Here is a 14,908-nt window from a genome sequence, read left to right as displayed (position 1 = left end):
GTTCCTTTTCACTACTTAAAACATACCCACTACTTCCATTTCTTGTATCTCCTTCCAGAGGGAGTCCAGGTATAAATGAGCAGATACGTAAGTAGATACATCCACTGCTTAAAAACACAGGTAGACAGCATGTTTTACAAGCTGGTTTCTGTTTTTGTTGTAGGTTGGATTTTTATTTAGGAGATTAGGCCACATCCATCCACATATATATCTTTATATATGGAGCCCATTCTTTATACTTTCTTGATAGCTTTCATTGTATGGATAGGTTATACTTTTCTAAAACAATACCCCATTGAAGGACATTTACATTGTTTGCAGTCTTTTGCTTTCCTAAACAATACTGAACTTAGTATCTTTGGACATACACATTTGCCCACTTGTGCAAAACTTCTAGAAATACAAATTTGCATTTTAAATTTGTATAGATAGTGCCAAATTTTTCTCCAAATGATGCTCACTATGTTTAGCAAATTTTAAAACATGGCTCTGTTTGTTCCTCTCTCCTCAGCTAATTTTTTTGTATGTTTCTAAACAAGTTTCTTTAAGTATTAAAAACCCCTAATAGTAATAGAAAATAATGACCCCATTAAAAACAGAAGTGTCAACAGAGTCACAGTCTATAAGCTTATCTGACTGCCAGTGATGTGTTGACATACATTAGCTTATACAAATTCTATACAAAAGGCAGCTAAGTGTGCACTATTTAGTTGGCCAGCCTTGATATGACCCTCTTAGCTGTTGTAATATTATCCAACTAATGGTTCAGAGATGTTCCATCTGTACTGTCTGGTTATTAGCACACACTGTGAACCACACCACTGACATGCCACAGTAAAGTCTGTTCTGCTACAACATGTATAGCAGAGATGCAGTGCTTCCAACCCAACCCCCCCCACCCCCCCACCCCCGGCAAAGGCACTCAAATCTCTTTAGCATTTTTGTGTGGGGTGCTTTCATTTGCAACAGGGCACCTATCTGTCTTTGTCAGAGGGCTATCAGCAGGTTGCTAAAGTCCTGGAAAGCTGGAAGTACCTGGGAATGTCTTCCCTACCCCCTTCCAGCCATCACCAATGGCCAATAGATACTGAGCTATTAATACTCCAGTTACCATGGCTCTGACCAGGCTCTCCAGGGTTACCCTATAGACTGAGCCAAAGTGACCCCCTTGAAACTTTGCTTGATACTCCCTTACTTGGTTTCATTACAGTCCACTCTCCTCCTGGTTTTATCTATGGATGCTTCCTAATAAATCACCTTTATATGAATCTTTTTCTCAGGTTTGCTTCTAAAAACCCAAGCTATTGCTTCTTAGTCTTTTGGCTAAGATCAAGTGTAGTATATGTTCTTACCAGTTTAAGAAACCCAAGCTAAAACAATGTGTTTTTTCTTTTATGAAAAGTAGCTCATATGATTAGTAGCTCATATGATTTGGCTTATAAGTGATTTTTTCCAGCATATTAATGTTTTGAAAAGTGATCAGGGTCCAGCTTTCTCATAATTTAAGAGAAAACTTTAATATTATATAAAGACATCAAGAAAAAACATGAATATACCTCCAGCAATACAAAAATACATATGCACAAGTTTATTTACTGTAGCACTGTTAGAAATTGCAAAATACTGAACCACCTAAATATCCATTCATAGGAGAATAGCTGAATAAACTATCATGCTTCCCTATAATGGAGCACTGTGCAGGTATGGAAAAAATGAGAAGGAACTCTGTGAACTGATACAGAGTGATTTCCAGGACATAATCCTAAACGAAAAACAGCAAAGCCCAAAAGGGTATTTATATGATGCTATCCTTTATGTGAGAAAGGAGAGGGTTTAAGAAAATACCCAAAAATGTATTCATTTGCGCAAGAGAACTACAGGAAAGATAAACCAGAAACTAAAGAGACTGATTACGTGCAGAGGTGAGTGGGGAAGAGACTGGGTGAGAAAGGCTATGGGCAAGAAAAACAAAGACAACTGTGGCACATCTTGTGGTACCAGAAAGTAAGGAAGCGCTCAAAAATATAGGGATCTGTCAAAAGAGGATAGGAGTTATTCTGAAGGAGAGCCTTCTGGCCAAAGCTGGAACAATTTGAGCACAAACCTAAATAATGATAATACTGAATTTTTTTTTATGTTTTTTTTTTTTATTTCTAGAAGAGAGAGAGAGAGAGAGACAGCGTGAGCAGGGGAGGGTCAGAGAGAGAAGGAGTCACAGACTGAAGCAGGCTCCAGGCTCTGAGCTGGCAGTCAGCACAGAGCCCGACGTGGGGCTCGAACCCACGAACCGCGAGATCATGACCTAAGCAAAAGTCGGACGCTTAACCAACTAAGCCACCCAGGCGCCCCTCAATAATACTGAATTTAACCCATAAAGCATTTTAAAGTCTGCAATGATATAAAAATATTTGAAAAATAAGTAAATGTGGGAGAAGGGACAATTCTTGCTTTAAGTAAAATTCCAGTTAATAAATATGGAAGAAAGAGGGAAATAGAAAATCACTCTTAGGCAAACACCACAGTAATAACTATTGCAGGCAAATCTACCCATGGATAATAAAATTAGAGAGCCAAAGTTTAAAGAGGGGCAGGGTTTTTATAGCTACAAAATATCACCCCCAAATAATTTATAAACTCAAAATAATGACAGCAACTTACAATGCAGAAACTTGGCAGACATCACCTTAACCAGGTGACCAAGGTCAACATCACCAACAATAAGACATATTGACATGACATTCTTGATATGATGCACCCAAAGGGATACAACATCAGTCCTGTATTATGTTTGCCAAAAATGCATGGTTTCATTCCAATTGTGCAATATATATCAGACAAATCTAAACTGAGAGACAAAATGTACAAAGTAACAGACCAGTGTTCACTGAAAGTGTCAAGGTCATGAAAGACCAGAAAGACTGAGAAAATGTAAAGACTGGATGAGACTAGGGGCACTGGGTGGCTCAGTCGGTTAACTATCCTACTCTTGATCTCATCTCAGAGTATAATCTTGGGGCTTATGAGATGAGCCCCACATCAGGCTCTGCATTGAGAGCATAGAACCTGCTTAGGATTCTCTCTCTCCCCCTCTCTGTGCCCCTCTACCCCACTTTCTCAAAATAAATAAATAAAAAAACAAACAAACAAAAAGACTGGATAAGACTAGGGAGAAACAACTAAATGTAATACAGTAATATGGGACCCTAGACAGAATCCTAGGACAGAGAAAGAATATCAATGGGTAACCCGGGGAAAATCAAGTAAGGTCTGTTCCTTCATCAGTAATATTGTACCAATGTTAATTTTCTGGCATTGCTAAATAATTATACTATGGTTATGTAAGGTGTTAACATTAGGGAAAGTTAAGTGAAGAGTGTACATGAGCTCTTTGAAATTTTTCTGTAAGTCTAAAATTAGTTTCAAATGAAAAATTAAGAATCCAAAAATTCTACAATACTACCTTTCTTTTGTGTGAATATACCTGTTTTAGTGGCTTTAACTACATGTTCATCCACGTTGAGCTATTTCAGGGAATCTGAGCAGGCAGGCTCTACTCTGTCTATGTACGTGTTACTTACGTATATAGCTCTGCAAATAAAAGCAGTCCTTAATGACAGACCTGCAGACTGCTCCCCTTCATTTGCTTTTAACTCTCATCAACTAAGATAATGCTTACTGTGATTTTCCTTTTTTTAGTCATAACTAGAATGGGCTTCATATAATGGTTTCCACTAGGCTATAACTCTGATGAAACTGACCTACTTTAAAAATTCACCATTTTAGGGGCACCTCAGTGGCTCAGTTGGTTAAGCGTCCGACTTTGGCTCAAATCATGATTTCACGGTCCATGGGCTCAAGCCACACGTCAGGCTCTGTGCTGACAGCTCGAAGCCTGGAGCCTGGTTTGGATTCTGTGTCTCCCTCTCTCTCTCTGTTCCTTCCCTGCTCACACACTCTCTCAAAAATAAATCAAGATTAAAATAACTCACCATTTTAGAGTCCTAAGAGACAAACAAATGCCTCAGTTTGGGACTATGAGTACCTGGCTTATTTTTCATGCTCAAGAACAGAACAAGAAATGGGAGAGTGAAAACCTCAAAGCAGCCATTGTTATATTCTTTCATATTCATTAAACATAATAATCTTTCCTATTTTAAAGGGCTATTTCCTTACTTTGAATATGCTGGAGAAACCCAATATGGGTTGTCTTCGGCAGCTTTAGCATGCCTCAAGATGGCTTCCCGGGGATTGCTGTCATCAGTTTTGTCCAAAGCAATGTTCTTCACAATGTATGATGACAGAGTGCCCCCATGGGTTCCAACCCGGCCACCACGACCTGTTTCACAGGAAAAAAACCCAATCAGAAATGGAATGAGCTTGACAGTATATATGTATACCTTGTATGCACTGTACTTATCTGAAAAGGCTGAGAATTCTTCAGTCCTGGCTTCCAACATGGCTGGTTAAATGAGTAACAGAGTGAGGCCACAGCTTCACGCTTACCCGATTTTTGGCATTCCCTATGGAATCAAGGTTTTGAGCACTCTGGAGCTTCTTCAGACTTTGGTTTGAGGCGCACAGATTTCAAGAGTACTTCAGTATCATCCTTGCAGCTTTCACAAAGTAAGAAATCACCACATCTTAACTTCCCCATAACATTTTTAAATAGAAAGAGATGTTTTTTGATATGTCTTAGCTGCTTAATTTACATAATGATATCAATGCAGGAGGAATTACAAATATTTTGCCGTGAATATGCCTTAAAAACATTCCTCAGGCATGAACATTTGAAATTTAATTAATAAAAATAACCAGTATTTGTTAGACACTATTTTAGCTTTAAACAAACAGATCTTAGGACTTGCCATCTTCCAGTTACCTTGTAGAAGAGAAAATAAGTAAGTTGAATACACTGATTCACATTATTTTATGGTACTGGAACTTCTCTAGTAGACAGTAAGCTCATAAGGGCAGGGATTTGTTCTCCACTAGATCCTTAACAGCTAGCCTGGTGCCTGGTACCCAAAAATGTATGACATGTTAGGAAAAATTAAACAAACAAACGAAACAAAACAAAAATACATGAAGAGCCAAAAGCCAAGCTGTGCTAAAAGATTAATTCTATAAATCAAAGTAAGAGAAGACTAAATAAGGCAGGAAATAATTAATTGGGAAAGGATTTGTGTGGCCAGTAACTATTATGGTACTTGGAGGAAGGAGAGAGCTCTTCAGGCTGAGGTGGTTGGGGAGGTCTTTAGGAAGAGATGGATCCAATTTGGGAAAGCTCAGAAGGCAGAGGTCACTTTCAGTGTGCAGAATGGGTTAAGTACAAAAGTATAGCAAGAGGACAATTTAATGGGCATTCGTGAGCAGAAATGAACCAACAGTCAGTCATATCAGAAGATCAGGGCAGGAGAGAAGTGAGGTGGAATGCTAGAGTAGACTGCGGAGAACCTTGATTCTCTGCAAATGTAACCGGAAGTGGGAAGCTTATGAAATTTGGGGGCAGTAGCAACATGAACGTCAGAGGAGTTGGGGTGCCTGGGTGGCTCAGTTGGTTAGGCATCCGGCTTTGGCTCAGGTCATGATCTCACGGTTTCATGAGTTCTAGCCCCACATGGGACTCTGAACTCACAGCACAGAGGCTACTTGGGATTTTTCAGTCTCCCTCTCTCTCTCTCTGCCCCACTTCCACTCATGCTGTCTCTGTCTCTCTCAAATAAAGTTAAAAAAAAATTTAAAGAAAAAAAAGGAAGAAAAAAAGCCAGAGGAGCTGTAAATAAAAGCAGTGTATAAGATGCATGGAGGCAGGGTGGGGAGCAGAGAGAGACTGCCTTAAGATAAGGTGCCTAGTTAGAAAGGCTTTTCAATAATCCATGTAAGAATATTACCTGGGATCTTAGATTAGAACGGGCAGAGAAAATGACAAAAAAAAAAAAAAAGGTAAGAAAAAGATGTGAAATGTTTTTAAGGCTAAAGGTGCAGGCCAAACAGATGTAGGCCCACAGCTGAGGTTCAAGATAAATGAACAAGTCAAAAGCTAAAGGCTTAGGAGCTTAAAACAATGGAAACCACACAAGTGATAGCTAGTAAAATGGGATTCCAGTAAAGGTATGTGTTGCATGAGAGCCAATGCTGCCTTGTTTCCTTCTGATCCCTACTTTCGTAAAAACTCTAAGGACCTTTACTCATCTTGTAGGGGAATGGACAGCTCCATTGTATCAACACAGAGCTCAGTGATGGCAGCTTTTTGCCTTGTGTGAAACCTAATCCAGTCTGGATTCTAGTTAAAGTACCCAAATGTCGTATATGAAGCCAATATTGAGAGCAGTGGTTTTATCACTGGGTTCTAGGAGCCCCAGAGTGTCACCACAGTCACCACAGCTCAAGTTAGAGAGCAAGCAGAGAGGGCTCCAGACTTCCTCTCCATTTTTATCAGTTTTATGCATCAGGATTCTGCATCAGATCGTTAAGCAAAAAGTTCTGATGATAAAAAGAAAATGTTTAAAAGCCAGCATGTAGTAAAATCTTTCTGAAGACAAAGCGGCATCCAGGCGCAAACCATCTTCCCAATTTTGTATCAGTGACCCCCGATGGGCCCCTCAACCCCCTCTGGAGATCACAAGTTAGATCAGAGTCACCTGGGCCCGCTACAGGAGGTTCAGGTTTATGAGACTTGAGGGGATCCAGTCTGTCCTTCTCCAGCTGTTTCCTTGTACTCCGTTGGCGGGGCTCACGGAACATGGGCAAGGCATGAGCTACAAGAAGTCACATTTGAAAAATTTTATTATAATAATAACCCTTCCATCCAAAAACATAGCTGACTCATGACTAACTAAAAGATGAAATGAAAGTCATAATGACAGCCTTCATCTAATAATAAAAGACAGTCTTACTGTAACCAATTAGCCAATTTTGTTTGAGACCAGACTCACTGTTCACCTCTGCTGGCAACTAATGGCACTCAGGAAATACTGTCAAATACTGTCACGGAAACACTGGTGAGGCTCCCCATCTCCAAAGCAATGATTATCGCATCTCCCATGCGATAAAGAATAAACTTAATTTCTATGGTTTTGAAAAGAAACACTTAGGGGCTCCTGGGTGGCTTAGTCGGTTAAGCGTCCGACTTTCGCTTAGGTCATGATCTCGCGGTTCGTGGGTTCGAGCCCCGCGTCGGGCTCTGTGCTGACTGCCAGCTCAGAGCCTGGAGCCTGTTTCAGTCTGTGACTCCCTCTCTCTCTGACCCTCCCCTGCTCACGCTGTCTCTCTCTCTCCTAGAAATAAATAAAAAAAACATTTAAAAAAAAAAATTTTTTTTGAAAAGAAACACTTAATGGGACTGCTTATTTTTTCTTATAGGACCCAAATGTGAATAATGCCAACAGCTTGCCTGTCAGCCCTGAAGTTTCCTCAGATGCCTCATAAACACTGGAATCACTTCACACGTTTCTGAAATGTGACCACCTCTCAGGAGGAGTTGACAACACTGAGTAACCGGAAGGGAGGAGCACTTATCCCACTAAACTGGGATAAAGGTTGCCTTGAGTGCACAGAGGTGCCTGAATATCCTGGCACCGTGACTTGATGGTGACTTTTCCCTACTTTTATATGGTGGACAAAACAAAAGCACAAGAATCAAAGTAATATCTGCCCCATTGCTGTTGGTTGTTCATTCAATGTCAGAATTAAATTTCACAATATGAACTAGTATACGAATGTAAAAGGAAAACCGTGATATTCTGTGGGAGAGAAAGAGGGTTACTGGGGGAAAAGTTAAATAATGATCTTTTTCTTGACCAAAAAATATACCAGAATTATTTCTTTGGATCCTTACATGCTGAGTAAAACCTCTTTTAAAAGAGGAAACTTTTTTCCACGGGAGTGGGGGAAAGAAGGTAATGGATTAATAGGGGTTCAAAGGGCATTTATAATATGAATGACAGAAATGTCTAAAATACCTCAAAAATTCTAGTATCCCCCCTACCCCTACCACCAGCTGGGGCCAGGACCATCTCTTGTACTGGTAAAACATGCCTGCCTTGAGTCAGGGGAGCTGAGACACACAGCTACCCGTCACTCTGTTGGGCAATACGACATAACAGTATTTTTAGGAGGGGGAAAAATAGCTTTTCACTTCAAACGACTGGAGGAATTTAAGTAGGCCGCGTGTAATTACATGAGCTAGACTGGTTGTGACACCGACTTTAACACTTCTACTCTTGCAAAAAGTGTCATGGGATCTCTTGACTGATCGTAAGCTCCAAGGACTTGCTTGGTCTTACAGGAGACCCACCAGTAGAGAGAAAACCCAGCAGTACAGCGCCCCCTGGGCTTTAGACTGAGACCCTGGTAAAGTCCACAGGGCATCAGCTCATCACAACTGCTACTGCATCCAAGATGTCCTTCCTAGCCACTACTTGTGACAGATCTGAGGCTGTGGCTCTGAGAAAGACAAATCTGCCAGATTAACAAAGTTGTGTTGAGAAAACTGACAGAAGCTGCTTATTCTGGTAAGATTTCTGGTACCCAAGGTAGTTCATTTCGTATCTACAGGTCTCTGGATCTATCATATGGTCACAGAGTCTCAGAGGAAGCTGAAGGAGACCCTTTGCCTAGTCTCCTCACTCTCCTGGTAAAGTTCAGTTGTTCAGCATCATACTGCAAGTCAGTAGTAGAGCTGGACAAATCCAGGTCTCCTGATTCCAAGCCCAGCACTCTTTCTTGTTTATTCTTAGAACAGACTGTTATTCTTTAAAAGGCTGCTATGGAGTAATGCATTAGGCTCAAATAGGCTTTTCCCTTTTGGGTTGAAAGTTACATGAAATCACCCTGTCTCTGTGATGAGTCACAGAAGCTAAAGTGGTTAGCTGTTACATGACTCGCAGTTCTGTCCATATGATATTTTGTAATATATGCCTGGACTGTGAAAACTTTTTCTGTCTCTAAAGCCATGAGATCAATGCCACACTACACTGGGAGAAAGAGAGAGAGAGAGAGACTATGGAGAGACCATGCTAACAACTTACGGGTGATGATGTAGTCCTGGGTTAGAGTTTCGGCTTGTTTCGCCTTCCGCTGGGTTTTAACCACACATAATTTTGCTCCCCTGGGGGCGGGTAAGAGCATATTATTTTCTTTACTTGGTCTTATAAACAGAAAATCATGTCAAAAGCATTAGATACTTTCAGGAACACACTCTGTGCACACCATCTAGCCAAGTCCTTGACTTTCTAAGGGATGGCAACAGATGGGACCTTGGTGATAAGGGATCAAATTTATGGGAAAGCAAGTCTGTCAGTCAGTGGTTACTACTGAGTGAAAGGGTTGGAGAGGTAACCAGGCAACAGAACACTAGTTTAAAAAAACTATAGAAACAGCTTTGAAGATGTAAGTTAAAGAGAGAGAAATAAAATTAACTAATCTTTTCACCCTGAAGGTCACAAGGTTCAAATTTTAGTTTATGTCTCATATGAAAGCAACCTGGGTGGTCTATACCCCAAGTGGCATTCGTCCACATCTCAAATGTAAGAGTACAAGTGTCTGGAACTGAGTTGGCTTGGCAGTGTTATCACAGGGCTACCGCCCAAGAATGTTGTGGGGTTAACCAAAAGTTTGATTAGAACACTTCACTTTTTTTTTTTAGCAATACTGAGCTATCCCTCTCAGGAGGAGCAAATACAAATAAAAAAAATTTCTTAGAGATTCCAAACACAGAAACTTCCAAATGGGTGCTATCAAATGGGGCTCATCATTTTCTCAAATGGAACAGATTCTTTCTCTCATTCTAATTACATTATCATTTTCAATCCCTTTATTAAAAAACAAACAAAATCCTATTTGTTCTTAAACACAATAAAAACTTTACTTTACACAGCAAGGGTTCCAATGCTAGTGCACAAAGTTCCAAGGGAAGATGGGACTGTCTGCTTCTATTCCGATCGAAATTACAGCAATGAATATTCATTAACAGTGGATGGGTTTCCTTTCCTCAAAAAGGATGTGGGAACTCAAAATAGGTTTATGGGGGACCCCAAAGAATTTAGTGTATGAACTTTAATACTAGCTGACCAAGTCTCCCTCTAAAGAAAGAACTGATCAAGCATTGTACCTTAACAGAGACAAACAAAACCATCCATTTTGGGGGTGGTGACAAATGTCTGCCTTTGTGCCCAAAGAAAATGAAAATAATTGAGGAACTGGTTGAGCCCCCAGTGAAGTTTTCAGCCTTTTGAAACACAGGGGTATGTTTAAGTCTAGCATTTGGGGTGGGCATGGGGTTGAAGAGGAAAGAATTTGTGCTGTCCCTTTCTGCTGGCAAAGAACAACCCCACACATCCAAACTGCTACCTGATAAAAGCCCAAAGAGAAAGGGAACAAAACAGACTAGCTGTTTCCATTTCCTGTGAGTGGTGAGTTCCCTGCTTTGTTAATCCCCTACATGTATCACAGCTAATGCCATGTGCAGGGTGGTATGCAAAGTGGGCAGGACGTTTTCCCCCTTTGCACTCAACATTTCAGCTAAAGAACTGCAAATCCCCAGGAAACTTTCACTTTGAATTCTGTATGGATCAAGGGCAATATCCAAATCCTCTTTAAAGTACAATACCAGGAGTTTGAGGCTTTACTCTGTGCCAGCTGCATTTTCTAAAAGGGTGGATCCCCATCAAAGGGGGAAATAAATAAAAGCAGGGTGGGAAAAGAAACCCTCCCCCCAGTTGCTGTCATCCATCTAAAACAGGCAAGACTTATAAAATACCTCTGACTCTTGTTGGGGTCATAATAGACTTTAGCCAATCCATTTCCAGTTCCTACCATGATCTGGTTCAGCTTTGGATGCCACAGGCAGCGGACAACACTCTGAAAAAGAAAGGCATGGTAATCAGCTAAAGAAAGCCAAATAAAAATGGGAAAAATCCCACTTGTGCTTTGACGGCTAGAGCCAGTTTACTAAACTGAATATCCTCCTGATGGTTACCTGTAATTTTTAGGACATTTTCCTCTAAACTATAAGGCTGTGTCCTTGAGGTTCAGTTCTATTCCATCACTTGTTGTCTGTGTGATACCCTATGAAGATGAAAAAGATGTTCCTTCCGACACCCCTCCTCTCATCTCTTGACAACCTTGCAACCACAAGGTTAGGCTTCCCCAGCTACAGTGGCACGTGAGGCTGGCACCTTAGAATGCTGAACCCACATAACTCAGTTCTGCTCACCACTGAAGCATATTTAGATCTTGGCGTTTCATGCTTTTATACACATAATATGTCCCTCTGGACAGCAGATTGAAGCCAGGTGGTTATTGTTTTTAGTTCACAAAGATCCAAATCTCATAAAGCTTTTTCAGGAACAACACATATTTGCAGGCATTGAATAATATCTCCCTATCTATGAGATAAACCAGCAGGACAACAGCAGAAGTAAAACAGAGACACGGCATACAAAGATTTGACATTAACCTGAATGAAAAGCTATTTAAGAGAAGGTCCACTGGAAGTTATGCTCTTTTGAATTCATTACTGCTAAGGAAAATAAGTGGTACTCTGGGGTCAAAAAGAATGAGTTCTCAGTGAGAACTACAACCTGTTTTTAATTTTTGTCTGTAGTAAGGGCTGAGGTGGGAGGTTTAGCAGGGGGAAAGGATGAAAGGGGGGAAAGATGAAGCTAAAATTGGTAGGCAGAAACACCACGTACTAGGTTCTGTGGATCTCGTTCTGATAGAACAAGTAAGGAGTGGAAACATCAATTCAAGATTTATTTAGAACTGTCACGTGCCAAGCAATGCACAAGGACTAAGGAAAACTGGTACAATCAGAGACTGCTATTTTAGGTTCTAATAGTAAAATGAAAATCATGGCATCCTGGCCTCCCAAAGCTATGTCAGGCTGAATCCTTCTGGTTTCCTCTCCCTAACCATCCTGCTCCTTTGTTAAAACAGAGTATCTGTGAATCTCCTCAATCCCTTTTGATAGAAATCCTGGCTCCCACCTGCCTGGCAAAAAGTATGCACATAGTTATTCGGCTATGAATCCTTCTCTGAGATTCCTGAGGAACTTACAAGGAAATATAAGAGTTGCAGGACTTCTAATTCATGTCTGATAATACTTAAGAATGGTTCTTAAGCTCTGCACCACTGAGGACAGCTGAGATGGTCTGTTGATAAAATAAACTCAGAGTGGCTGTTTTTTCTTGGTGGTAGATGGTAAAATTAAGTTAAAAGGGTAGGTTTTTATGTCTTTAGATTTTCTTTCCACAATTTTTCTTAAATCTATGGTGACGGCTACTGAGTGTCCATTAGCAAGTGCTAAAAGATGATAAAACATACAATAGTGAGTATTAATTTAAAAAAACTTTGAAAATATTAAGTATATTATATATAGTTTGGCTTTTGAGGGAGGGTTGCCATTTGGTACACATGCTTGTGAAACCCACTTTATAATGTGTGACTGTAAAAGACACATTTTATCTAATAAAACTCTGCTTGGTTGGTAAGATGGAATTAAGTATATCAAAAGTTCATGGTCTTTACAAAGCACAGCCTGACTTACAGGTGCTCTGCCACTGAGATTAATTTGAGAACCACACCTTGACCACTGCAAATTTCCAGGTCATGACTAGGTGTAAGGACACATGAGAAAAGTCACAAACATAGCTTCACAGACACTACCAAGAAGTTGTTCATCCGAGTCAATACTCATCTCCTTCAAGTCACTCCTCATATGTCATCACGCCAAGACTTCCCCATTTAAAACTGTACCCCCCAGCTGTCCTTATTCTTTTTCATTTTTCTAAAATGTGTATCACCTTTTAACATAACATATAATTTATTGTTAATTATCCTTATTATCTGCCTCCCCAATGTGCACATCTGCACACAGGCAGAGGTCTTGGTGTGTTTCAGGTGCCAGTGTACCCCAAATGCTTAGATTAGTGTGTGGTGGTCAATAAACATTTGCTGAAGGAATGAATTAAAAGTTACAGTTCACCCAAGTTGCTTTGCTAAGTGGAGTTAGAGACAATTTTCAAGTTAAAATCATTACTACCTATCAAGAACAATTTTATTTCTCTAGATCATTATCATACTCAAGTATCCTACAAAGTAGGGTTCATTCCCTCCCAGTGTGGTCCTAAATAGAGGGATGTGCATGACCCATAGAGCGAGAGAAGATAATAAGAGGGGCTTTCAAGGGCCCTCTGACATCGCAGCCACCTAACAGATGGCTCTGGGACAGTCTTAAGGACATAGTATTAAAGTTATTTCTCTTCCTTGGTTCTCTAGAGGTCTGGCTAAGCAGTCTAAAATTACTGGTTCTCAAATATGTTTTCAAGTGAGCAGGGTGCAGAATTGGAGAAGATCCACAGTGTAGGCCTGGTAAATTCCAAGACACCCAGCCAAATAGGCAGTTTCCAGGGGCAGCAGGTTACCGTTACTCTCTCCCTCTATGCTGAGGGTGTAAATGTTAGAGAGGCAACTGCCCAGGCCAACAGACCAATGTCTGATTGCTTTCTAGGGAGTCCAAACTCAGGGCACTGTACCTCTATTCCTGTTCATGTCCTCTACACTCTGGAGCTCTGAGACACACATATGGCTGGTCAGTATAAATGCTCACGGAGAAGCACATTTACTCTCGTTTTCACATGGAAGCAGAGAGAATGCAAATAAGACTCGATGAACTAAACAGTCATTCCAGAGCTCCATCTACTGTGGCGATGAGTCACCAAAGGAGCCAATGAGAGCTCTGTGAGCAGTCTAACTTAGGCAAAGGATACTTAAGACTCAATTACCCTAAGACTGGTTATTAATCAAATACTACAGGGATTCCAAAACATGGAATGAAGAAACAGAATTCAAAGTCAAAGGTGGGTGGGCCTTTTCTGTTTATTAATATTTATTGTGTGTGTTTAGCTAACCTTTGTAAACTTTGCAGCTAATGCGGCTCCACACTTTGTCCTGTCAAGGAAATGCATCTTCGAGCAGAGAGCTGGCCACCTGCCAAACCAAACAATCCCTGAGACAGCGGCGGGGCTGGGGAGCAAGCCGAGCTGCCACGCTGCTAACTTGTCAAACATACATACCGGGCTTTACTTAACAACAATGGGACACGTGCCTGCTAGAAACCCAAGGAACTATCAGAAGACAGATGAGCTATAGCTACTTAGAGAGAGTGCATTCACTCAAGCAACCATCCACCCAAGACTTCCTCTGTCCTCTCTTCTTGAGGAGGTGCTTCTGTGGTTGGGGGTTGACAGATCGACAAGATTTCCTGAGCGATGCAGCAAACATAGGGTACAGAACATGTCTGAATGGAAGGACCAGAGAAGAACATGGCACGAGAGCTACAAGGATCCAAGGGAAAGCCTTAACACTGTACCATGAGATTCAAATGGTGGAAGACCACTGTAATCCAAAGAACTAGATTCTGAAATAGTCTGTGTCTTTTGATATACTGATTTGCTTAATTAAGTTGGTAAAGCATTTTATTCTTACACTAATCTACTTCATCCTACTAAAACAATGTGGGTTCACTAATGGCTTCCTCTAGCTGTGTAAGCTGAACTCCATTTTAGCATAAAATTAGGTATGGTCTTGTAAACCAAAGCCTACCTTCATTTTAGCATTATAATTTGGTAGTACAGAGTAACCACAATCTGCCCTAAAGGTACTTAGCTCTAGCAGCAGCAAGAAAGATACAGTAACTAGCGCTGGAGATCATAAGCAGGATGACAGGAAGGAGGTACAAGACTAATGTGCTAAACACAGAGATCGTTCTTCTCTGCAGAGGCCAAAGAAAAAAGAGGGTGGTGGGCTGGGGAGAAAAAGAGTACTGTGTACAAATAGCAGTATCAATATTCCAAAACAGAAATTTTGGAACTACCCCTTAGCAAAAATAAAAAGGCCACAAAAAAAT

The 14,908-nt window shown here is 40.7% G+C and overlaps 1 protein-coding gene and 1 pseudogene across 1 annotated transcript in view; one reads left to right on the top strand and one right to left on the bottom strand.

Moving 5' to 3' along the window:
* Window positions 1-14,908, bottom strand: part of WDR70 (WD repeat domain 70) — a 290,059-nt gene that overhangs the window by 16,459 nt on the left and 258,692 nt on the right. Inside the window, exons 14-17 of the mRNA XM_039250525.1 lie at window positions 10,760-10,860; window positions 9,030-9,109; window positions 6,642-6,758; window positions 4,174-4,336 (exon numbers count right to left, since the gene is read on the bottom strand). Coding sequence (XP_039106456.1) covers window positions 4,174-4,336; window positions 6,642-6,758; window positions 9,030-9,109; window positions 10,760-10,860 — 461 coding nt within the window. The remainder of the gene's footprint in view (window positions 1-4,173; window positions 4,337-6,641; window positions 6,759-9,029; window positions 9,110-10,759; window positions 10,861-14,908) is intronic.
* LOC120244167 lies at window positions 1,304-1,426 on the top strand (annotated as a pseudogene).

Source organism: Hyaena hyaena, unplaced genomic scaffold (assembly GCF_003009895.1).
Source record: "Hyaena hyaena isolate Hyena2069 unplaced genomic scaffold, ASM300989v1 scaffold_372, whole genome shotgun sequence".
Lineage (NCBI taxonomy): Eukaryota > Metazoa > Chordata > Mammalia > Carnivora > Hyaenidae > Hyaena > Hyaena hyaena.
The sequence above is the reverse complement of the archived record's forward strand: the minus strand, read 5'-3'. Positions and strand labels throughout refer to the sequence as shown.